Raw genomic sequence first — 22,976 nt, forward strand, 5'->3', positions numbered from 1 at the left:
AGCACCTGCTCCGGGGGTGCACCTGGCTTGGGGTGACATGCCTGGGATGCTGGCTGCACCGAGGGGTTGCCCAGAGACGTTTGGCTGATTCTCCGTCAGCCTTGGAGGTCACCCCTTTGCACAGGAACTGGCCATGAGCTGAGACCTTCTCGTAGGCAATCCCTGAGCTTCAGCAGGGCCCGTGTTTACAGTTGAGTTTCTTAGGGTTTGGAGTTTTGGATTTTGGGGCGGTTTCACTTTTTGGACTCGTGGGTGCTCACTTTCCCTCTGTCCCCTTTCTCAGATATATAGATGGGGTTCGCTGCTGGCTGTTTCCCTGTCTGCTGCCTCCCCCGAGATCCATGCACGTGGCTGGAGGGCAGAAGAGCCGCACAGCCTTCAGCTGGCATCCCCTGCCCCCTGCGCTTGCAGCCGGGAGGTGCCCCAGCTCAGCAAGGGGTCCTTGCAGAGCCTGTGATGTCCCAGAGGGTTTTGGTTTATCTCGATATGATGGCTTGTGGTTCCTGCTGAGCTGCCACCCTTGAGCAGTTGATTTGTGATTATTGCCTGTATCAGTGTTCTTTGGGGTTCCCCTTATGCCCATCCTGAGTTTGCTTAGCCCCAGGAGCACCTCTACAGTTCCTGTCCAGAGCAAAAGAGCACTTCAAACCCTGCCCTGCCTGGCTCAGTGCACCCAGCCCTGGGAAACTGGGACCAGGTACCGGCAAGACCACGTAGGAGGAAAACCTGGTGTGCCCCCCAGGAACAGAGTAGGTGATTACAAGTGTTTTCTGCCCCGTCAGAGCTCAGCAGCTTGGGCTAAAACAATGTGTAGGGATGTACGTAAGACTGACGTCTGTGCACTGTTTACGACGCTTTTCTGACTTAATCTGTGGCTCCTGCAGTTGAAATTAATAAGGCTTTTGTTTTATGAAAGGTGAAGTTTCTAGGGAGAGATTGTATCTTTACCTGATCAGTGGAAAAAGTAGAGCCAGGCCTCTCTGCAGGGTTGGTGGGACTGGGAGAGGCTGCCTGCGGGCTCCCAGGCTCACCAAGGGAGGGACTGACCCACCCCAGGGATGCTGGATCAGTGCGCTCCTCCCAGAGCAGGGGAAATCAGGGTTTACCCCATCTTCTGCCTGCCTTGGAGCAAGGCTGCTGGTAGGCAGGCTGGTGTCAGACCAGCCAGAGGCACTGGTGCCTTCTGGTTTGGTGATCTAGGCTTGGAGGGGAGAGGTGGTTTGAAATACGTGAGCCTGGGCTGGCAGTCTGGGCCATCAGGTGGAAAATTACATCACTCCAAGTACCGTGACTTCCATATTATTATTTTTTTTCCCTTTGGCGGATGCACACACGTCCGTAGGAAAAAGCTTGATTTCTGCCACCTCTGCAGTGTTCTTTATTGGAATGATAAACGCTGATGGAACAATAAACCCTTTATTGGAACAGGAAACCCTGATGTCTCAGGGTACAGACAAAGCTCAGCTGTGCCATTCTGGCATGCACCCCCCCGACCTGGTGGCATGGGCTTTCTGAGGCTCCTCTTGGACTTTGGGTACAGCAGAGGGGCCCATTTCTACCTCCTGCAGCCCAGGAGTCCTGCTCTGAAAGCCCCCTCAATCATACAGCAGTTCATGGAGAGCTGCAGGCACCCAGAAACCTGTGCCGGGGTCCCACTGCTGTGTGTGCTGGGGCTGTGCTCACATCCCCAAGGCACCCACAGGCTTGAGGGTGCAGCTCAAGCATCCCTTCAGGGCATGGGAGATCAAATTAGCCATGGCATTGGGTTGATTTCTGTGTCACAGGGCACAGAAGGTCCCTTCAGGAGTTCAGTGTTACAGTGAAAATCAATAAATAACTTCGCGTACAAAAAAGTTCATATATTAAAAAAATCATTATCTATTAAAAAAAAAAATAAATCTCTTTATCATTGCCAGGCTGTATTGCCCATATGATCTTTTAAGGTTCTGGAGCCCAAATTCAGGAAAACTAGGGAAAAAAGTGTGCTTAGAGCAATCCTGTATCAGGGCCAGCCCAGAGCCCGTGCATGGCTTGGGGAGAGGGGGCTGCGGTGGGCAAACCCACTCGGCAGCGGTGCCTCCCTGGAGAGAAAGGAAACCAGCAGGGGCTGATATACATGAGCAATACAGAGAGGGAAGATTAAAATGATTCCCAAAGCCTCTGGTGGTCACCGGTTTGTTTTTCACATCTCTGCAGGGGAGTGATTTCTGACTGGCCATACCAGGAGTCGAAGTCGTTTCCCTTTCTTCGCCTTCCATCCCTGTGCCCGTGTCAGCCCCACGTGCCCACTGGCTCTGTACGTCAGACGGGGACTGACTGTCCAAGGGCGCCAGGCACCCACCGGAGCGAACACCGGTGGTGTGGAGCGAACAGGCTTTTAAGAAAGAAGGTGAGTCTCTGCACGAACCGAGAGTAATTACCATGATCCTGCTCTGGATCCCTTCCTTGTTTATCTTTTTCTTTTAAGCTTTAAGAAGTTCAGACATGCACGTGCACATCCACACGCAAGTAGCAAAATAAAATCTGGGCTATGTTTGGATGATCTTCACTAACTGTTCATAAACGCCCCGACACTGCAAGGGGACGTGATTCAGGCAGTGCTGGGGACCCCTGGGGACGCCTGGGAAGTCTCCCAGCCCTGGGGTAGGGTCGGTCGAGGAGGATCCCATCTTCCTTGCTGGCGAGTTCTTTAGGACATGATGTAGACCTCCAGCAAACTAGCCACTGCATGCATTCGGTAGAAGATCCCAAAGGGCAGGCAAATGTCCACGATGGCCGGCCACATGGAATCGCCATAGAAGTTCAGTTCTGTGTCATTGTCAAACTGTGGCCGGGCACCAAACGCTGGCATGATCCAGAGCTGTTTGAGGAAACGGGAGAAGAACATTGCGGTGAGAAAGGCGTGCGGTACAGCGAGCCCCTGCAGTCACAGCTCCCAGGAGATGGGAACAGAGCGACCTTCTGAGCACGGGAGCTGTGCCAGGAGCCTGTGTTTACATTAAGATCAAACGCGATCTAGTATTGTGCCCTGAGCCTGGGTTTGATTCATGCTCAGAGACAGGTTTGGACAAAGCGCTGAAGCGCTCAGCAGGGGCAGATCCTGAGCGTGCCGTCCGTTAGGATGAACCTGGCGTGTTCCACCTCTGGATGGAGCAAGCGTGGGCAGGGCTGAGCTGGCAGCATCTGCGTCTCCCCAGGCTCGGCTGCCTGTGTTTTGCCCAGCAGCGTGGCTGGTTGCATGGGGGTTGTCAGCTCCTTTTCTGTGAGCTTTTGTGTCAAATCAGCCTGAGGCCATGACGTGGCTGCCATGGCTGGTTGCATGGGGGTTGTCAGCTCCTTTTCTGTGAGCTTTTGTGTCAAATCAGCCTGAGGCCATGACGTGGCTGCCTAGCTGCGGGTCTGGGGATTCTCTAGAGAGGTAACTTGTGCTTGGCTGCTCCAGAGGTGCAGCTGTGGTCCCACGTTTCTTTCGCAGGGAACTGCGGTCCCCTGGCTGCTCATGAAAGTGGGACCCTTCAGGGAAGTTGTCAGTGACCAGTTTCTCCTCATAGCAACTGGGACCAGTGCTTGGGCTCCTAAGCCATGGGTTTTGAGAGGAGACATGCTGCCATCTCTCAAGAAACCCCAGACTTCACCCTGGGTGTTTTTCACCTTATAGCCTTTCATTGGGAATGTAAGGGAAGGGTTTATGTGTTTTTATTGCTTTTAATAAGCTGTCCTACATATCCGCTCATAGCCAATAAAAATACTGAAACTGATTCTTCTCTCACACCCACTATTTTTATTGTCTGATATTCTGCTGATAAGTGACAGGTTTGTCGGCATAGCCTAAAATGCCTGAACTCCAGGGCAGCTGCTCATGACTGTGGGTGACAAGGGGGTCACAGCTCCGCACGCACACACATGTAAGTGAGCTCTCCGTGTAGTGGAGGCGCAGGAAGGGCTGGTATCGCACGGGCCCCATCCTTTCCTTCACAGACACTTCTCCCTCGTGTTTGCTTCCCTCTCCCCCACCCTGCCAAACTCTTCTCTTCACGTGTACTCACTATGATATTGCTCAGCAGGAGGAACATGGAGATCTCCCTTAAGAACTTCCTCCTCCCCATCCTTTCCTTCACAGACACTTCTCCCTCGTGTTTGCTTCCCTCTCCCCCACCCTGCCAAACTCTTCTCTTCACGTGTACTCACTATGATATTGCTCAGCAGGAGGAACATGGAGATCTCCCTTAAGAACTTCCTCCTCCAGTTCATCTTCTTGGGGGTGGTGAGGGACCGCACGAGCTCGGAAGGATGGATGGGTTCAGCACCAGAGGCAGTGCCAGGGGCCAGGGTGCTGCCACTGTCGGGCACACGGAGGGATACTGCGTTGATGTTGACAAAAGTGAGTCCGTAGAGATCCTTCTGGTGAGAATCGTGCTTGTGGTCTTCCTTGGGGGGTTGCCTATGAAGACCTTCGATAATGAAGATGTTCTGGAAGGTGTGCTGAGCAATCATGAGGAGGGCGTAGGTGAGGTTGAGCGCGCTGATAGCATCCCTTGGTGTGCTGGCTACGATGGCCACAATGGAGTAGTAAGAAATGGCATATTGCCCCAAGGCTGCACCCATCAGCAGGGCCACGTCCAGGGTCCTGGTTGGGTTCTTGTGCCGATCCATGTCTCTCTTGTCAAACCGGTAGATGACAGAGCCACCAATGCAGACAAGAGACATCAGGCCCAGACAAACAATGTTGAAGATGTAGTACATGCTGAGTGCTTGGCTCTTCTTGCTAGATTCAGTGCTGGAATTTACCTGCACCTCATAAAGAATAAGGACTCCCAAACCACTCACCAGAATGATGAGGCCCAACACGATGCCTACGAAGAAGGTCCTTCGGAAAAGCCTGAACTTCAAGCGGTGAACGTGGTGGGACTGGTGATCTATGAAGCGTCCGACGTTCTTCCACATGACGTAGACCATGGCAGAGGCGAAGAGGCTGTACTCGATGTTGAAGGGGTACAGCCAGAAGTAGCCGTTCTTAAAGATCTGGCAGATTTGGCTGTTGCAGTTGCATTCTTCGGCTGAGCTACTTCTCATTCCCGCTGAAACAAGATAAAAACATGTAGATGTGGCGATATTAAACCAACGAGCCAGCACTTCCTAGCAGCCCTGAAGACCTGGATGCTTAGGGTCAGGGAAAAAGAAGACCAAGGACAGAAGAATACGTGATCACTTTGAAAACAAGGACATACTTCCACGCCAGCTTCCTGGTGCTCGCGTTCTTTCTGAAGTTAGGTGGCCGATTACATCCCTCTCTTTCCTTCCCTCCTTCATTCCCACCCCCTTTGTCCAGGGCCTTCCACCTTTCTGACTCCTCTGTGACACAGGTTATGAAATGAATGTTAAGACCTGACTTCTGTTAAAGGAACCTTCTAGATAAGCCTTCTGAAAAGGGATCGAACCTGGTTTGCAGAACAATTTCTACATCATGGGCTTCCTCCCTGGACCAGAGGGTTCACAAACGGGCAGATTACCTTTCAGGAGCCACCTGAAGATTTCCTCTGTCACATTCTTCTTCAGCTTGGAATGGGCTTTGTGAACGGACTCGTCCGTCACCGCTGACATCCACACCGCTAAGTTTGTAGTCAGCGTTAGCATCAAGCCACACCTGCGGAAGGAAGAGAAGGTTAATGAGATTAAAGCAGTGGCTCTAGGCAATGTTGCTCCCATCCATGTTAGAGATGCATAAGCACTCAGAGGGACTGTGGGAGCTGTCTGAAGTGACGCAAGGACTCTAGTGGTCCAGCCTGGAAATCCTGACCCTTGCTTTGCTGCTCTCGCTCTCTTCCTATTTTTTGTCCATGCCCATCAGAATTAGCAAGGCCTGACTCCCCTTGGTAGCTTTGGAAATGCTCAATAGTGAGTACATTAATAGGTCTGGATTGTCTCCAGTAGATTCAGTCTTGCAAAAGTGGACAAGATCATTTTTTAGCCTGAGGCTTGCCCACTGCGTTGTCGTCTTTCCCATGGAAGCAAAAGTCAGCTATGAATCATAATCTGCTTTGAGTAATGTTTGTGTTCTTTAATTGAATCCCAGCCTTGCTAGATCCACAGGTCACGAACCTCAGCTGTCTGAGCTGGGATCTAAGGCCAGCTGGAGACTAAGCAGGTTTCGTTGTGACCAGCATTAGGGGAGATGGGATGATGCTCTTGTTGCATCTTAGCTGTGTGAGGGTGTGCAGCGGGTTTGCGGTGGCCCAGGTCTTCTGGGCCAGTGGCCCTCCAAGAGCCGTGGTGCTCACCTGGTAACGTTCAGGTGGACGTGGACACAGTCTTTGGCAGAGATCCACAGGAAGTACGTCTGGCAGGGGCAAGAAAAGGTAATATTATTATTATATATGTTACTTTGTATATATATAATATTATGTATTTTTATTATTATATATTATTAAGCAAGAAGTTAAATCACATCGTGCTGAAGCAGGGATGTCCCTGCTCAGCAGAGCGCAAGCTGGAACCTCTTTTGCTCGGCTCCATCTGTGCCCAGCCTACGAGCCCATAATCCTGGCCGTTTGCTGGATGTGGTCTGTTCTTTCTTTGTTCTCCTGCCCTGTCCCACTGCCATTGCTCTGACCATGGCCAGCCCCTGTTCCCATCTGGCCTCTTCGCTCCTTGGTGCCACCCCAGAGCAGGTGGTCCTCTGGGCAGCACATCATACTGGAAGGCTGTCCCTGCCCTGACTGTCCTGCTCCCTGTGTTCTTCACAGGGAAAGGAGACCTGGCTGGCTGGGAGCTGCCTGGAGTCTGTGACAAGCCATCCTCGCATAAGCCAAGTTGTCACAGGATGGGGACACGTTTAAATCAATGCCTTGAAGCGAGTTGCCACAGCTTACAGTTGTGGTGGCTGGATGGAGAAGTTGTGGGCTGGGTGGGGGCTCAGGTAAGCCACCTGCATTCTCTGCAGGAGGAGCCGAACTATCCATGAGATCAGAGCTCCTTCTGCTGGTGGCTCTGTCTCTCTACCCCTCCCCAAGACAGAGCCCCACCATCTCACCTGGACGGCCACGAATATGGCTTGCACAATGGGGTAGATGATTTTGATGGCAGACAGGCAGCTGTAGAAGCTCGAGTAATATCCTATCTTGAACACATCCATGACAAGGCTGAAAATGGCGAACAGGATCAGGCCTCCTGTGGAGGAACCAAAATATCTGTGGTTGGACAGCCGTATGCACGTGTGGGCTAATGCAGGTAGGTGAGAGGAAGAAGAGGAACTATTGCCATGGAGACGCTTTGCTTCTACCCCTGTTTTTCCTCTCCCAGCACCCAAATTATCTTGGCACCAACAGAATCATACAATAATTTTGGCTGGAAGGGATTTTCAGTCAACCCCAGACCATGAGTGGGGCTGACGGCTCTTGCAAGAGCAATGGCAAGGCTGGGAAGGAACCTGGTGTGAAGTCCCAAGAGCCCTCGCAGATAAAGGAGACCTGGCAGTGAAACGAGCGGAGGGACTGGGAGCTAACGTGAAGCAAGACATGGTGCCGTGCTCCAGCACAAGAGGAGGAGGCTGTGCCCCAGATGGTTGCCGTTTCCCTTGTAATACCTGATGCCCCCATGAACTGCCCACCCTGCACCTCACCTCCAACCCTAGCCCCCCCCGAGCTCCTACCTCTCAGCCAGATGGGCCCAGCGTGGGAGTCTTTGCAGAGGATGGCATCTGAGCACCGGGAGGTGCCAACGAGGTAGAAGATGATCCATATGATGACTATCAGCATCATGACAGTCAGCAGGAAGAAGACGTCGTAATCGTGCACGGCGATCTTCTCAAAAGCCCCGCTGCTCACCAGCGTGCAGGCCAGCAGGGCCAAGTGCACAGCCAGCAGGATGGAGAACATGCGGCCGCCCTTTTTCCACACTTCCTTGGAGACAGGAGTGGAGTGGGGCTGGTGAGGCTGGTGGCTGAAAGATGCTGTGTGGCTCGAAGCCAGGCTGGCTTTGTCATCCTTGTGTCCGCAGCCCATGCTGGAGTTGGGGCGTCTGATCTCACTGTCCTTCCGCAGAGGCTCTTCAGTCATGGTTCAGCTGATGCTTTAGCTGCGGGTGAGCGCTGTTGGGAGGAGAGCCCCATGAATGAGAGGCGTCACTTCATTTTGAACAGTCCAGGGCTGGACCAAAGCAGGACATGTGATGAGGAGGAGAGGACGTATCAGAGGAACGGGGAAGGCTGAGACAGGGAGCGCAAAAAGAGGGATGAGCTCAGGTTCAACCTTTTTCTTCCTGGTTCCCTGAAGCCTGCGTACTTGCTTAAGATGCTTTCGCCTGGGGAGATTCCAGGTCAGTTTAACAAAGCATGCCTAATTTGTCACACAATGTTTAAGTGTTTATTGATGCAAGATATTGGAAAAGCACCAGAAAAGCACAGGACCAAATATCCTGGGGCAAACGGCCAATGTGGTTTGATTTCTAAATGTCAACCACTAAACATTCTGGGAAAATGTCATACTTCCTTGGCTGCAGAACAGGCCACTGAAAGGTAAGAAAACCCTGGGAGTGTTTGGAACTCCACATCATGGTTTATACCGGTTCCTGCAAGAAGGGCGTGAGCTATTTCTGCTGTCACTCCCTCTAAAGCCCTTTGCTGTGCCAAGCTGGGGACTTCTTTGACTCTCAGTCAATGCAAAGCAAATTAACCACTCAAACAAAACCATTCCACCAACCTGTTCTGCTGCCTGGGCTCCAAGTCGCCGCTCTCGCCAGACTGAGAAGCTTCCCCGTTGCTGCAGCTTGGTCAGCCCAAGAATTTATACCCGTTGGGATGTCTCTGTGATTTATACCATGTCTGGAGCTGACAGCGGTGCTTCGTGGGCTTCTCAGAGAAACTCATGTGATCCATTTTGTGCAATAGCTGATTTTGGAGAAGCAAGAGAGGGAGATATGAGATAAGGCTTATTTACCCGGGGAGAGCATGAGGTGACAACACTGCTAAGCATGGCACAAGCCGCTCGGTCACAGGTTCACGGTCACCACAGAGCAAAGCTAACCCATCAAAGCCATCTCCCCGCATGTATGAGATGATCCCTTGAGAGAAGATGGTTTAGGTGATGAATTTATCTTTGCTGGTGATTTTGGGCTTGGCTTTCTGCTTAACTGAGCACAATAAATATTGTGCCTCACCCTGTATTATTCCCAGTAGTATGCTCTATGCCTGGAATGCTTTTGAGGAAAAGGAAGAAATTCGTGTTTGTATCTATTCAGTGCCAGAAGCAGCTCAACCTTTTCCTGCCCAGGGTGGCAACAATGAGGAAGGTTTAACACCAGAGCAGGGCAGGATTTGGGGGGGCTGAAATCCACATTCCCCTTTGAGGCACTGCCTTTGACTTTTCAGGGTGGGATCACCTTTCTCTGGCCCTCAGGAGCTTAACTTCTCTCCTTGCAAAGAGGAAGAAGTCATGTTACAAACCACAGTGCAGATGGGAGTCGAGCATTTGCCAGGTGAAGGGAGAGCTTTTGCTCAAGAGGTCTTTTACCCAAGTGGCTGTATTTCCGTGGAGGACATAGGGGGACCTGGGGCAGTTCTGAGTGGATGGGGACAACTTTTATTCCTTCGTGAAAATGCCTCTTTTGGAGATGTCGCTGCTGCTTGCCTCCTCTCGGCAAGCGCAGAGATGCAGCCGTTTGCTGTGCATTTTCTCTGTCCCGTTCCTGCCTGCACACGACTGTGCTCCTTCTTGCAGCGCTACAGGGACAACATCCAGCTGAACTACGTGGGACAGTGAAGGAGAGAGCTCAGGACCTACCGTACAGCCCAGGGACACCTTCACGTGCCTCCCCGTGCTGCCACCAGCCGGCTGCCACCAGCAGCACTGGGGCTGCCCTGCCTGGCCTCTGCAGAACCTTGGGGTTCCTCTTTGGGCTGGGTGGTTGATGTTTGCTCGGTCCGTAGCCTTTCCCAGGAGAAGCCCAGACCCCCACGCAGTGAATCTGAGCTGACGAGGGTGATGTTTCACAGTGAGCAGAGGTTCAAGGGTCCCCGTGGACTAAACACACTGATTTATCCTCCCTCTTTTGTCCTAAGAGCCAGCAACAGAAGAAGGTGCATTTGCTGCCTTGGGTGCTGCTCCCAGTGTCCCCAAGAGCCACCGTACAGCATAAGAAGCTTAATTAAATTAAGTTGGGACTCATTAAATAACCTCGGCAATGAATTGTGGATGTTGCTATGCTGCTTTTCACCTGGATGGATCCCAGCAGCAAACACCTCCACGTCTACTACATCCCATCAGGACTCACCCAAGGATGTTGAGCGGGTGAGTATGAATCCACCGATGCGAGCAAGCTGTGCTGGGAGCAGATGCTCTCTCTGGGGCATTTACAGGGGTCCAGAGCAGCCAGGATGGTGACTCCGTGTCGGTCACCCAGGGGTTAATCACAGCAGCTTGTGTGGGACTGCTTTAGGGCCACCCTTCGGTCTGGGGGCATTTCTTTTTTGCTTACAAACATAAGCTGCGTTCCTCCTCTCCACTCGTCGCTGCTGCCTGTCAGTCTTCCCCCATTTTTCCACTATTCCCCCCCTCCTCACCTGGCTGCTGGGGTTGCCTTAGCCCTCTCCAAACCCCATGCACTGTCTGCCCCAGGGCCACGGTGGCAGGCACAGGCTCCAGCCCTGGCAATGTCCATCCCAGAGCCAGGATGTGTTAGGCAAAAGGCACGAGAGAGGAGCAGGAAATTCCTCCTCAATGACAACATGTCCCAGGGGATACGATTCACTCTTGGGAAAAAGGTGCTGCGACGTGCTTTAGTCAGCATCCAGACTTGGTTTTAGTCAGCATCCAGGCTTGGCTCCAGCAGAGGGTGCCCAGGGCCCAGGAATCCTGCCTGGAGGCATTGCTGGGGTGTCCAGCCCCTCTCGGGGCTTCCTGCTGCCAGAAATTCTGTGTCGGCATAAAAACCCCTGGGGGCCAGACACTGCACCCCAGGCACGCATGCTGGGTGCTGGGCTACAGGCTCTGGGGAGCCTTTTCGGTCTCCAAAGAGAGCAAGGGGGTGAGGAAGGGAATTTTTCCAGCCTGTCGGAGTTACTTTGGGTTACAGTTGATTCCTGCTGTGCACATTGTTGTGCAACTGCCTGGAAAGCAGAGTCCTGTGGGCACGGGCAGGGTGGCTGGAGGACATGGGTGGTGACTGGGTCTGCTGTTGCCTTCCTAGCGACCCTAGGGAGATACATATACACATACATACATTTATCTCTCTCTCTCTTTCTTCTTCTTTTTTAATTATTTTTTTCTTTTCTCTCTCTCTTTTTTTAATTATTTTTTTCCTTTTTTTTCCCCACCCCTGGAAAAAGTTAACAGCTTTGAAATCAAGGGAAGTCACCAAACTGCTCTTGGCTGTCTCAGCACAGGGCAGGAGCATCCACCCAGGTCCCAGCTGCTGCCCTGCTCTAACAGGGCTGTGAGTGGGGGCTCATGCTCCATCAGCCCACCCTTCCTCCCCTGGCTGCTGCTGACCCCATGAGATGGTGTAGCTACGGCGGGGGGCACACGGGGGGGTTGGGCAGGACACAGCCCACGAGCCTTTCTGGCAGCCTGCTTCGTTTAGGGACATGCAGACCTGGCAGCTGTCACCCCGTGAGCCCGATGCAGTGATGCTGCTTAATTGGAGCTTTTAATGTGCGGTTGAGCTGGTGATGGAAGGTTTGTTGTGAGGAGCTGTCAGGTCAGGGCCGGAGGATGCTTAGGACCCAGGGAAGCGCTGGGGAGCCTGGCTGGCTGGGCTTGGAGGAGCTCCTGCCTCCCAGCCAGGACTTCTCAGGTGTCCTGTCGGAGCTGTGCCCGGCTGGCCCTCCTGGCAGCTCCCCCTTCCCCACATCCATGCCCACCCTCTAAGCCCCCCTGGGCACCCATGCGCTCGCCCGGGTGACCGCTCCGCACCATGAATGACCAGTACCACCGAGCAGCCCGGGATGGCTACCTGGACCTGCTGAAGGAAGCCACCAAGAAGGACCTGAACTCGCCGGACGAGGATGGCATGACCCCCACCCTATGGGCTGCCTACCACGGCAACCTGGACGCCCTGCGCCTCATCGTCAGCAGAGGGTGAGCACTGGCGAGCACCCAGCATGGGTCTGGGGACAGGGTGGCTGGGACCCCTCTGTCCCCCTTCCCCGCTCACAGCCCAGCGTGGGTGCAGGTCCCCCTCAGGATGATGGCTTCTGCCTGTAACACCCCCGCTCATACCCTTCCCTCTGCTATTTTTCTCTCCTTGCAGTGCTTTGAGTCTCACCCAAGGCTCCCGATGACCACTCTCTTTTCCCAGCTCCTCTGACCCTATAACCACTCCTGCCCCAAGCCCTGCCTGCCGGTCCCCAGGTGGGGCTGGGTCCCCCCACAAATGCTTTCACGTCCTGTGAGGACAGGCAGAGCTGAAGTGCAAGCACATTGGGTTGCTGCCATGAAAAAAAAACCCTTTTAAATGATGGGGCAGAAAGAATAACAGCTCCTTCTGTCCCAAGAAACACACGCATCAAGAGATGTGTGCGGTGCCAGCTGGTAGTAGGGTGACACTTGTCTGTTTTACTCAAGTGAGGTCTCAGTATGTGACCCTCTGGGCAGCTTGGAGCCCAGGAAATTCAGGAGCAGGTTCCCCAAGATTTCTTTAAGCCCAGTCTCCCCCACTGGGGCTGCTCGATGCTGCTATGTCTCTCGGTACCTCATCTTGGGCTGCCAAATCTGAGGGTCTCTGGCTCCATCAGCGCGGATGTGGCGGAGAGAAGGGCAGGGGACTGAAGGGGGCTTGTCGGGCCGTCGGGCTTTACATCTTGGTGCTGGGGGAACCTCACAAGAAGGTCTGTGCTGAGGCCAGGTCTGCCATACCTAGCTCGCTCTTAAGCAGTACGTGGCTCTCCTGTTCTTACCAGCCTCCCAAGGGAGCGTGTGCTGCGGTAGCTTTTCTAAGCGCGTCATCTAAGGGCATCCGAGATGGGGTGGCCTCTGCCTTGTGCTGAGAGATCGGTGGTGGTACTGGTTTTGATTTATTTGTTTCTAATATTGAGGAATAGTGCTGAGGCTGGCAGCTTGGGTGTACGTCGTGCCTCCTTGGAAGAGCTTTGCTTCTGCATGTTGGGTCAGGGCTCGGTGGGGCCGCCAGGTCCCAAGCAGGGATTTTCTGTGTCCACCCTGGGCTGTGTTTGCAGCCCTGGGACCTGGCCAGCCGCATCTCCACTGTGCCAGTTCCTGGGCTCTCGGCATCTCCTGATACTCTGGTCTGCTTGTGCAAAACCTTCAGCCATCTCCCCTGGCCCCAGCCAGCTGTACTTACAGGCAGAGCTCACACACACATTGCTGTCTTTCCATTGTACATTATATTCTTTTCACATCCTGGGATCAGAAAGTCTGTGTCCGCAGTCACTCTGAGAAGTCCTGGAATGCCTGATGCGGTAGGAGTGTGGGCAGGAAAAGATTATTTGAGTCCAGAGAGGAGAGAGCAAGACATTGTTTTGAGTGGTGCATCCTGTGATGCTTCCCTGGATGAGGGCTGTGACCTGCTGCGTACTTTCCAGGAGAGGCTGTGCCCAGCAGAAACCTGCTCTGAGCTCCTTCTGGGACAGGGATTGCCACCCAGGGCCAGAGAGTCAAGGACAGGAGCTTTGGGGATGGGACCCCAAAGTTAGAAATGGTTCCAAAGATTGTTTGATGGCCAAAAGGCCAATCTGAAAGGCCCGTGCCATGGATGAATGCCCCTCCAGAAAGGTGAGGGGCATTCATCTGTGGCATGAGCCTTTCAGGATGACTTTATATCTCTTTATATCATTATATCTCCTTATATTGTTCATCTCCATCACAGGACACCCTGCAGCACCACTGCCTGCCCTGCCAACCCATGTGTCCAAGCCAACAGTTTCTGCCTCTCCACGAAGCCCAAGAGCTGCTTTTCCACGGAGGGGCTTCTTTATAAATTCACGTTGATTTTAAAGGTCCTTGTGGGCTCAGTCATGCCCGAGTGCAGCTTGGCTGCTGTTTAATTAACAACCTAATATACATTTGTTCCTGTCAGGGAAAATAGCCTGGCAAACGCCCAGTGCCCTTTATGTGATAGATGGTGGAGCAAAGTGTGCGTGTCTGTGGGGCTGCAGGATGCTTTTACATCCGTGCATCCATCTCCATGTGTCAGATCCTCGGCCAGGACCATGCAGAGAGCAGTGAAGCCTCCTTGCCCTGCCGCTTAGCTCGGGGCAGGGGCAGGCACACCTCTGCTCCCAGGAGCTGGCTGTGGGTCTGCGGGAGGCAGGAAAGCCCCAGCCTGGGGACAGCGGTGCCAGAGAGGGGGAATCATGCAGGACCCAGGACAGCCCGTGGGCAGACCCTGTAATTTTCTGCTAGTGCTTAGGACGACGTGCAGTGGTATTTAAGTCTTGTTCAGAGATGAAACTTAATTCCGTGTTGGGTATGTTACTATTACACCTGCACTATAACAATTGGGATGCAAGAGGGAGGACCCCTGGGTGTCCCAAAATGTCAGGGTATTTCTTCTGGGGCTCTGCTGTCAAAATTTTCCTCATTTGGCATGGAGAGCCCTGCACCGTGAGGCAGGAGAGTGTGGGACCGCAGCGTGGAGTGGTGCCTGGGGGAGCAGAAGCTTTGGGGCTGGGCTGGCTCCATGCAGGGATGGGGTGGGAGGCAGCTCCACGGACTGCTTAGCCCCTGACTGGGTTGCAGGGGGATGCTGAGGTACAGGGGGTGATGGGGGAGTATAGGGGCAGCAAGAAACACCGAATCCTCCTTGCCAGCGGTACTGGTGGCCAGACAAGCCTGGAGACTGTGTGCTGGGGCCAGGCTGTTGTGGAATGTCTTAGTGAGGCTGGCCAGAGGCACCCTGAGCAAGCAGGGCTGTGGGAGGGGGGCTGCTGGGGGGAGGGGGGGGAGCAGCTGGGGGCAGGAATTGTGGCGCTGGTTGTTGTGCCCCACTGCAGGCCAGGCTGATGGACACCTGGGGTTATCTAGGCTCTGTCACCAGTGAAGGAGCCTCGCTCATACGCCTGGTGGTCAGCAAAGCATGGTGTAGAGCTGGCGTGAGGAGGGGGAAAGAAAGTGTAATAGATCCGTTAGTGGATCCTTGAGGAAAGTTTATCGTCTCAGCCCATGCAGAAGGGGTAATGAAGCAGGCTTATTGCTCTGTCCATAACGGCTGGTGATGTGTCTGTGCCTCCGTGCCAACAGAGAGACGGTTTGGGATGCAGGGATCGTTGGTGGCTCATCCTTCTTGTTTGCAACACAAAAAGCCTTTTTCTTCCTGGTGGCTAGACTCCATGAGGGGAAGAAAACTCAATTAACATGATGGCTGGGAAAAGACAGGCCAGCTGGCATTTGGTATTGCAGCTTTTCAGAGGCAGTAATTGTTCAGCGTGGTTTGTTATGAACTGCTGCGGCAGTGCGGGCATCAGTGCAGCTCCAGTTAACCACAGGTCTGGGGGCCTCAGCTGGGAACGGCCAGGACTTTCTTGCCTTGGAGTGGACCACAGGAGAGGTGAGGATGTGTCTTGCTGTTAGACAGGTCCGCAGTCAGCTCTGTCATCCAACGTTCCTTTGCAGAGGCGTGCCTCAGTTTCCCTTCTTACAAAAACTGGGGTCACGGATTCTCTGGGTGTTAACGGTGGAGGGGTGCGAGTGGCTTTGGAGTAGCTGGGGGGGGACGAGATGGCTCCTGACATCAGCCAGGCTGCTGGAGGGAGTCACATTGCCCTGGCTGGGGCAGGGCTGCAGCGGAGGTTGCAGCAAGGCACGTGAGGGTGATGTGCATCCTCTGCATGCCACGGGGCTGATGGCCCCGCGTGGGAGCAGCGTGGCCGTGTCGGTGGGACCTGCCCCTGGGTGCTGCCGTGACGGGAAGGTGAAGGAGCCGGGTGGAGGCACCTGAGCTGGCTGCTTGGAGTCAGCGTGGCATCTGGGCATGGCGAAGTGCTGAGCCAGTAGACGTGCCCCTAGGCGCTGTCAGCGTGCAGCCGGCATTAATAACCACCAGCAGCAATGACTGCTAGCCCAGCTTTCTGCTGGTACGGGGGACAGAGCGCCTGGAGATGAACCTCACCTACAGCGTCTGTGCTTGGGGGATCTGAACTTGGGGAAAAGCCAGATCCTTAACCTACCACCACCTGGATAAAGCTTGGGATATAGGACCCAAAGCTCTGCTCTGGATGCAAAACCCCAACTTACCTAGTCTTTGCTTGGGTCATTGCCCCGACTGACTGCGCTGAAGCTGGTGGGCATTTTTCCTCAAGCCATAAATGATTTTTTTTCCCTCTTCCTATATCCAAAAATGTTTTATGGGCACCAGAGACACTGCACCCAGCTGGCTCCTGGTCTGAGGGCCCGACCCTTTGTGCACAGCCGTGAGCCAGGGGGTGAGCCAGCCCATTGCTATCAGAGGAACTTCACACGTGCAGCCAGGGAAGGACGTATGTAGGTGCCGCTGGCTGGATTCCCCGGCTAATTGGGATCCTATGGGAGAAGTGGAGGGGAAAAACCGGCAGGAAGGGAGTGAGTGTGCGTGTCACAGTGCAAACACGATGACTCAGGAGATGCACATGTCCACCTAAGGGGCCCAATTAACAGTGTTTTTAATAATGATTATTACAGGAGTTGACTCAGCACTTGAAAACGCTTTGAAGCTGAGAAGTGCTGCACTTTACACCTGTCATTAAAATATGTTCCCACTTAGTGGACCCTGCAGTCAGCATCTCCTCGTGTGCAGCGCCCTGGAGGTGAAATTTTGCTCAGACAGACACCTGCCAGTGGGAGGGCCTCATGTTTATTATCTGTGCTGGATCAAACACCTCTGCTTTGCAGGTCACCATTCTTCTTTCCTTCTGATGCATTTTTAGCGCCTGCGGCAGACATTTATAGGGCGAAAGGACCTAGGGATCTAATTTTGCTTGAATACTCTTGTTTCTAGACAACGGCAATGTCCAGGGAAAGCTGGGTTTGATGCTCTTTCCCCTCACTTACTCTCTGAGGTAGTAAGAAGCATGAGGAAAGTAGACCCTTAAATATGAATCCTGCAAGACCTCTCTGGCTCTGCCCTTTGCCACCTGAACCAGAAAGACGTGAGGACGGGCCCTGGGATGTACTTCATGGGTCGAGCATCCATACACTTGGCTTGGGGAGCAGGATAATTTCTAGTCAGTCTGCTGGTAAGTCACTGCCCACATCATGAGTCCATATACGTGTTGGGACCCTCACGGTGCTCATCTGCCCACATGCTGGGCACACATGTGCCATTCAGAGCGCACATAAACAAACAACCAACCCTTCACGCGCTGGAGTCCCACCGCTAGCACCGGCAGTTCCAGTTTCACTGGCTCTTTAATCCAGCTCCATCAATAATTTAATCCTCTCTTGCAATTCATCAAATATTTATCCCCCCATGAATTTCCCAGCCTGGACATGTCACTACGAGGGTAGAGGCGAGGGCTGGGGAGTTACCACTCCTGGAAACTCGGCTTTACCACAATACTGGCAGCTCCCTCCTCTCCTGCTGGCTTCATGGCTCCTCAGCCCTGTGATCTCCTGCCCTTCTCCTCCCTAGCACCCACCTTTGAAGCCTTCTCTGCTGCTATGAGAGATGTCAAAGGCTCTGGATACGAAAGTCCTGCAGGGTTTGTGGGTGTTTCGGCCCTTACACAGTTTTGAACCTTTTGACTAACTTGCTGAATTAGCCAGCAGGCTTAAGGTTGTACTTACTAGGTTTCTACAAATTTTGTGTAGATACACGCACGGTGGAGCTACTGGTGATGCTCCCAGGAGGGGAAAGCTGAGTGCACTTCATGGCAGCTCTCGGGGAATACAGCCAGGAAGCTCAAGCTCTGGGTCCAAGTATTCTCCAGCTTAACCTTTGTCTGTGTTGCTTCTGCCTTTTGCAGCATCACTTCCCTTCAGTATTACATAGCTGAGATGGTGGCAAAGTCAGGATTGCAAGCTACTCACAGCAGCAGCCGGGTGGCTCTGCTTCGGCTCCACTGTTCCTGGGAACATTGTGCCCAGAGCGAGAAGGTGGGAGCCCACCTGCCGCATAGGAGGAGGGCGAATGTGCTGGGCAAGGCTGTTACTGGGTCTCGTGCATGGGCACTGGTGATGGAGATGCAAAGCGTCGAGGGAAAGAAGCCCCTCAGCTCCTGGGGTCTCTGTGCTCCTTCTCTGAAGTAGTTTTCAGACTCTTTCAGGTGAGACGGGCTGTAGCATGGAGCACGTGGGGTTGGGGAGAGGCTTCTGGGCTCTGCTGCTCCCAGGTGTTGTTGACGCGGGTCCTAAAGCAGCAAGGAGCAAAGCAAGACAGGCTGGAGGGCTCAAGTGTGCCTTTGCCTTCCAGGCTCCTGGTGCCACCAGGGTTTGGATCTGAGGTCTTCGTGGTGGAGGGGCAGTGCCCGGTTCCTCTAGAGCTCCTTGAGATGGTGGTGTGGGAACGGGCAGGAGCTGCGCAGAGCCAGAGCTCTGCCAGAGCCCTGCTGCCCACGAGGAGCTGCTCTGGAGGGTGGTGGAGCTGCGCAGCCTTAATAAAAGGCTTTGCCTGATCCATCTGTGTGGAGGGAGAGCGCCTTGTTGACAGATACCGCTGCTGGCTGCATATCATTAGCACACGCGCTCAGGCGAAGGCTGGTGCCAGCAGGGGTGTGAACTAGCTCCTGTTTCAGCAGATCGCAAATACAGAGGAATGTCGGGAGAACAGACTTCCCTTGGATCCTAGGTTTGTGTTCGCCCCGTCACGGGAGGTAGGAAGCATGGGCAAGCGGTGGTGCCGCGTCAGCAGCTTGCTGGAGAAGAGGCCGGCACGGCGTGAGAGGAGATGCTAATGGCAGTAGTGGAGTGCCTGGCTCTTGAGGAGTGCAGAAACCTAATCTCCACTTTCTCTGAAACTGGATTCTCAGGATGTGCTAATACCAACGCGCTTCAAGCCATGCAATCGAGACCCAGCGTGCTACAGCAAAAAACCCCACAAAAGCCCAATGCCAGCAACTTTGCTCTTGTTCTCCCCTGATGACTTGCCCTCTTGTGCCCTGAATTTCCCCATGTGCCAATAAACAGGAGGGGGGGAGGGTGCAGCAGCTGCTGGGTTTCAGAACCATTGCTGAGGATGGCCGTTTCATGGTGGTGCTACCATCGTGGTGTGACCCCATGGTGCCCCACACAGTATGTGGTGTATAGGGAGGTATTTGGGGATGTCTCTCCGTGGAATCTGAATGAAGCCAAGATTTGAAGATAGTATCTGAATTTAATGGGATGCTTGAGATTTGAAATTTTATAACAAGCTTAAGGTCTTAGCTGGAATCAGCCCCGTATCTCATTTCTGGGCTATTCAAAAACTGGCTTGCCTTCCACCAAGAGTTGGTTTGATGCAAGAACGTATGTCTCCTGAGAGTTAAATTCTTGTCATGGAAATTACTGCAGACTTGCTTGTCAGGCATGTGATTCCGTGTCAGTGGTATAGCCCTCCAGAAGACCCCCTTAAAATTAAGCTGTGGGCGGCAGAGGAGTGTAGGTTTACATTTCAAGGAGGCAACAGCTGGTGGTGCTGATTTGCCCCTGCACAACTGGGAATACCTCGGCAGAGTCTGACAGCCATGCCTGCATACTAACCCGCTGTTTTTCTTGTTGTTTAGGGGTGATCCGGACAAATGTGACATCTGGGGGAACACCCCTCTCCACCTGGCAGCAGCCAATGGCCACCTGAACTGCCTCTCCTTCCTCATCTCTTTTGGGGCCAACATCTGGTGCCTGGACAATGACTACCACACCCCGCTGGACATGGCAGCCATGAAGGGGCACATGGAGTGTGTGCGGTACCTGGACTCCATCGCTGCCAAGCAGAGCAGCCTCAACCCCAAGCTGGTGAGCAAACTGAAGGACAAGGCTTTTCGGGATGCAGAGCGGAGAATTAAGGACTGTGTGAAGCTGCAGAAGAAGCACCACGAAAGGATGGAGAAACGGTACAGAAAGGAGATGTCGGATAATTCGGATACCATGAGCTTCTCCAGCTATTCAAGTAGCACCTTAAGCAAGAAGTTCCAACACATGTCTATGGTGACTTCCCTGCCATACTCACAAGCCACCATCCATGGCACAGCCAAGGGAAAGACGAAAATACAAAAGAAGCTAGAGAAGAAGAAGCAGGTGGACGGGACGTTCAAGATCTATGAGGATGGGAGGAAAAGCGTGCGGTCGCTGTCTGGCCTGCAGCTGGGGAATGATGTCATGTTTGTGAAGCAGGGCACATATGCCAGCCCCAAGGAGTGGACTCGGCGTAATATCAGAGACATGTTCCTCACGGATGAAGACACTGTTTCCCGTGCCATAAGCGACCCGGGTTTGCACATGGACTCAGCCCACTCGGAGGTCAGCACCGACTCTGGCCACGACTCCTTATTCAACCGCCCCGGGCTGGGCACCATGGTGTTCCGGCGCAACTACGTCAGCAGCGGGCTCTTTGGGATTGGCCGGGAGGATGCTGGCACGCTGGGTGAAGACAACACAGATGGGATGGGTGTCAAACTGCGGAGTCGCCTGCAGCGCTCGCCAAGTCTCAACGATAGCATTGGCAGTGCCAACAGCCTGCAGGAGAGGAACGCGGAGGAGCTCCCCTGGGATGAGGTGGAGCTGGGCTTAGATGATGATGACGAACCAGACACCAGCCCTTTGGAGACTTTTCTGGCTTCCCTGCACATGTTTGAGTTCATCTCCATCTTGAAGAAGGAAAAGATTGACCTGGAGGCCCTCATGCTGTGTTCAGACAACGACCTGAAGAGCATCAATATCCCGTTGGGCCCCAGGAAAAAGATTGTGGATGCCGTCCAGAGGAGACGACAAACTCTGGAGAAGCCAGATGTCATTGTAGACACTGAACTGTAAGTAGAAGAATTAAACCCTTGAGCAGGTGGAGATGTGGATAATGTAAAGTCTTGTTTTCAGCCCAGTTGGAAGAGTAGGAGTCCAGGTAACCTCAGGGCTTCTGTGTGTGGGCAAATTCCTGCTTGTGTGGAAACGATGAGAGTTCGAAGAGGTGGCAATAGTGTTAGTTTGTTACTCAACAGCCCTAATGTGGCTGGGCAGGACGTGAAGCTCTTGTTTTGTTTCATAACCTATATGAATGCAGCCTGCTCTTGTGGTCTGGTTCTTCTGAGTCCCCGTAGCTGGGATTTTCAGCCACACTCAGGCTTGTCTTGACTCTTCGCCTTTTGAAAGCATTAGGAAATCAACCACAGCTCCCAGTGGGAGTGGGCTGACAGCAGTGCTCAGCGGCATTGGGAATCCTTCCCCAAATGCTTGAGATCTTGCTCAGACCTTTGGAGATTGCATGTCTGGGTTGGAGTTGTTGCTGTTTTATGGCATTTCCAGGGTTTGGTTGGTTTGGTTCGAAGGACCGTCTGCTTGCCATTAGTGTGGGTCTCCCCACTGTCATATCCACTGACACCCCAACCCGCTGTGCTGCTTGGGCTTCCTAGCCTTCAAATACCTGTGTGCTTCTTGCTGGTTTTGCAGGCTTTCATTACAGCTCAGGCTTGGATCCTCTGGGTGCTGATGGATTTTTCTCTTTCCCTTTGCAGATAGCATCATCATCTTTTTTTTTATTATTATTATTATTTTTTTTTTAATGATCGAGAAGTAAACCCAGTTCTAAGTTGCCAGAAAACATAAGCCAGACTCCCTTCCTGGGGCAGCTGAAAGCTACAGCCATCCCCACCAGTCCCTCTGGACTGCTCTCCTGCTCCCTCACTCTGCTCCTTGTCTGTGCAATGCTCCCGGGCGGTGGCTGGTACGGAGGGATGAGTGCTGAGATCGGATCAGGCAGCTCCAACCTGCCAACCTTGAGGGGATGATGGTTGCCTGCTCACTGGAGGAAGAAGTGTGCTGCACAGCTGCCTAGGACACTGTGCCAGCACAGGCTGCGAGACCACACGAAGCCATGAACAGAAGGAGATACATGATGGTATTTTCAAAGGGACCCAAAATAAATCATTACAATCCATTCTTTCTTGAGAAAGTGGTTGATTTGGGGTTTGGGCTGGAGGGGCAGAGGGATGGAGAGTCCTGGTCTCTCTCCTGGTTCTCAGTTGCATTGTTTGATGCTGTGTTTTTGGAAGGGAGTTTTGATTACGGTGGCTTGGGGCTGTTCAGCTTCAGACGAGCCAGCCCTGAATTTAGTCAGCACGTTTGTGAGTCCAGCCTGTGCTGTCTTGAGGACAGCAATCCAAAATGAAGCTGGGGGTTTGAACATGTCAGTAGTTGCCTTCCAGGGGTCAAATGGCTGTCCCACGGAGGCAGTGCTTCTGTCCCATCTCTCTAGGGCACTGAGCTGCATCAGCACTTTGTGTGTGGAGCACTTCGACTTTCACCTCCAGGATCTTCCCAGGACTGAACTGGGCTGCAGCCCAGAGCCTCTTCCAAGCACCCCTGATGCATCGGTGCTCAAAATGCAGCTCTGCACCCTGATGTTAGGTGTTCTGCACAGACCCATTGCAACTCTCGCCGACCACTGCACTCTTTCTGAGCCCTCAGCTCCACTGCACCGTTTTACATACATGATCTAGGGCTGGCTCCTGGGTGGCAGGAGTGTTTCTGGCGTGCAGCAGTGGGATGGGGACCTGGGCAGTGACATATCATGATGGGAGAGAGTCAACAGCCCCTTGCCACGGAGTGCTGGTAATGTGCCTGTTCAGGCTGTGATACAAACTACCAGATCAGAGAAATGCTGCGTGTTGTTACTGGTACTGCTTATCCAGCCTTATCTCAGGGTTGCAAATGATAAGGAATGACCTGAGCACAATGACTCCTGGCAGTCTGTAGGTGCTTACCCCAGGTCTGCCTCGGATCTGGACCATGCTTGTCCCTTTGGAGCTGCGGAGGCTGTGGTTTTGTTGTTTGGAGGATGGGGGTTGGTTTGGTGTGAAGCTGTGCTGCTCCCTTCCTATGCATGCCCCGGGGGGGTACGGACGTGGTGGGGACGGGACACGGGAA

At 53.3% G+C, this 22,976-nt stretch overlaps 2 protein-coding genes across 6 annotated transcripts; one reads left to right on the forward strand and one right to left on the reverse strand.

Moving 5' to 3' along the window:
- Positions 1–1,952: 1,952 nt before the first annotated feature.
- Positions 1,953–8,864, reverse strand: OTOP2 (otopetrin 2). 3 transcript variants are annotated; one of them, XM_005243635.3, is made up of 7 exons: positions 8,697–8,864; positions 7,649–8,086; positions 7,031–7,167; positions 6,279–6,337; positions 5,511–5,644; positions 4,189–5,078; positions 1,953–2,860 (listed from the first exon to the last, which is right to left on the reverse strand). In XM_005243635.3, the coding sequence occupies exons 2-7, from the start codon at positions 8,052–8,054 to the stop codon at positions 2,690–2,692; spliced, it is 1,797 nt and encodes a 598-aa protein (XP_005243692.2). In that variant the 5' UTR covers positions 8,055–8,086; positions 8,697–8,864; the 3' UTR covers positions 1,953–2,689. The 3 variants fall into 3 exon arrangements, with proteins under 3 accessions (XP_005243692.2, XP_055653811.1, XP_055653812.1); XM_055797836.1 differs by having other exon boundaries at positions 4,047–5,078; XM_055797837.1 differs by having other exon boundaries at positions 4,047–5,078; positions 7,649–8,203.
- A 2,768-nt stretch (positions 8,865–11,632) lies between these two features.
- USH1G (USH1 protein network component sans) lies at positions 11,633–21,977 on the forward strand. 3 transcript variants are annotated; one of them, XM_055798055.1, is made up of 3 exons: positions 11,633–12,071; positions 19,625–20,866; positions 21,566–21,977. In XM_055798055.1, exons 1-3 carry the CDS (start codon positions 11,908–11,910, stop codon positions 21,567–21,569), a joined length of 1,410 nt encoding a protein of 469 aa, XP_055654030.1. In that variant the 5' UTR covers positions 11,633–11,907; the 3' UTR covers positions 21,570–21,977. The 3 variants fall into 3 exon arrangements, with proteins under 3 accessions (XP_055654030.1, XP_005243693.1, XP_027651527.1); XM_005243636.3 differs by having other exon boundaries at positions 19,625–21,977; XM_027795726.2 differs by lacking the exon at positions 11,633–12,071 and adding an exon at positions 15,379–15,498 and having other exon boundaries at positions 19,625–21,977.
- Positions 21,978–22,976: the final 999 nt, after the last annotated feature.

Source organism: Falco peregrinus, chromosome 2 (assembly GCF_023634155.1).
Source record: "Falco peregrinus isolate bFalPer1 chromosome 2, bFalPer1.pri, whole genome shotgun sequence".
Classification (NCBI taxonomy): Eukaryota; Metazoa; Chordata; class Aves; order Falconiformes; family Falconidae; genus Falco; species Falco peregrinus.

Bases quoted from the DNA above. Each gene is read 5' to 3' on its own strand.
- USH1G (XM_005243636.3), top strand. From the start codon at position 11,908: ATGAATGACCAGTACCACCGAGCAGCCCGGGATGGCTACCTGGACCTG. The intron at 12,072-19,624 runs GTGAGCACTGGC...CTTGTTGTTTAG, and splicing joins CGCCTCATCGTCAGCAGAGG to GGGTGATCCGGACAAATGTG.
- OTOP2 (XM_055797836.1), bottom strand. From the start codon at position 8,054: ATGACTGAAGAGCCTCTGCGGAAGGACAGTGAGATCAGACGCCCCAAC. The intron at 7,168-7,648 runs GTAGGAGCTCGG...GTTCCTCCACAG, and splicing joins TGGGCCCATCTGGCTGAGAG to GAGGCCTGATCCTGTTCGCC. The intron at 2,861-4,046 runs GTGAGTACACGT...TTCCTCAAACAG, and splicing joins TCCTGCTGAGCAATATCATA to CTCTGGATCATGCCAGCGTT.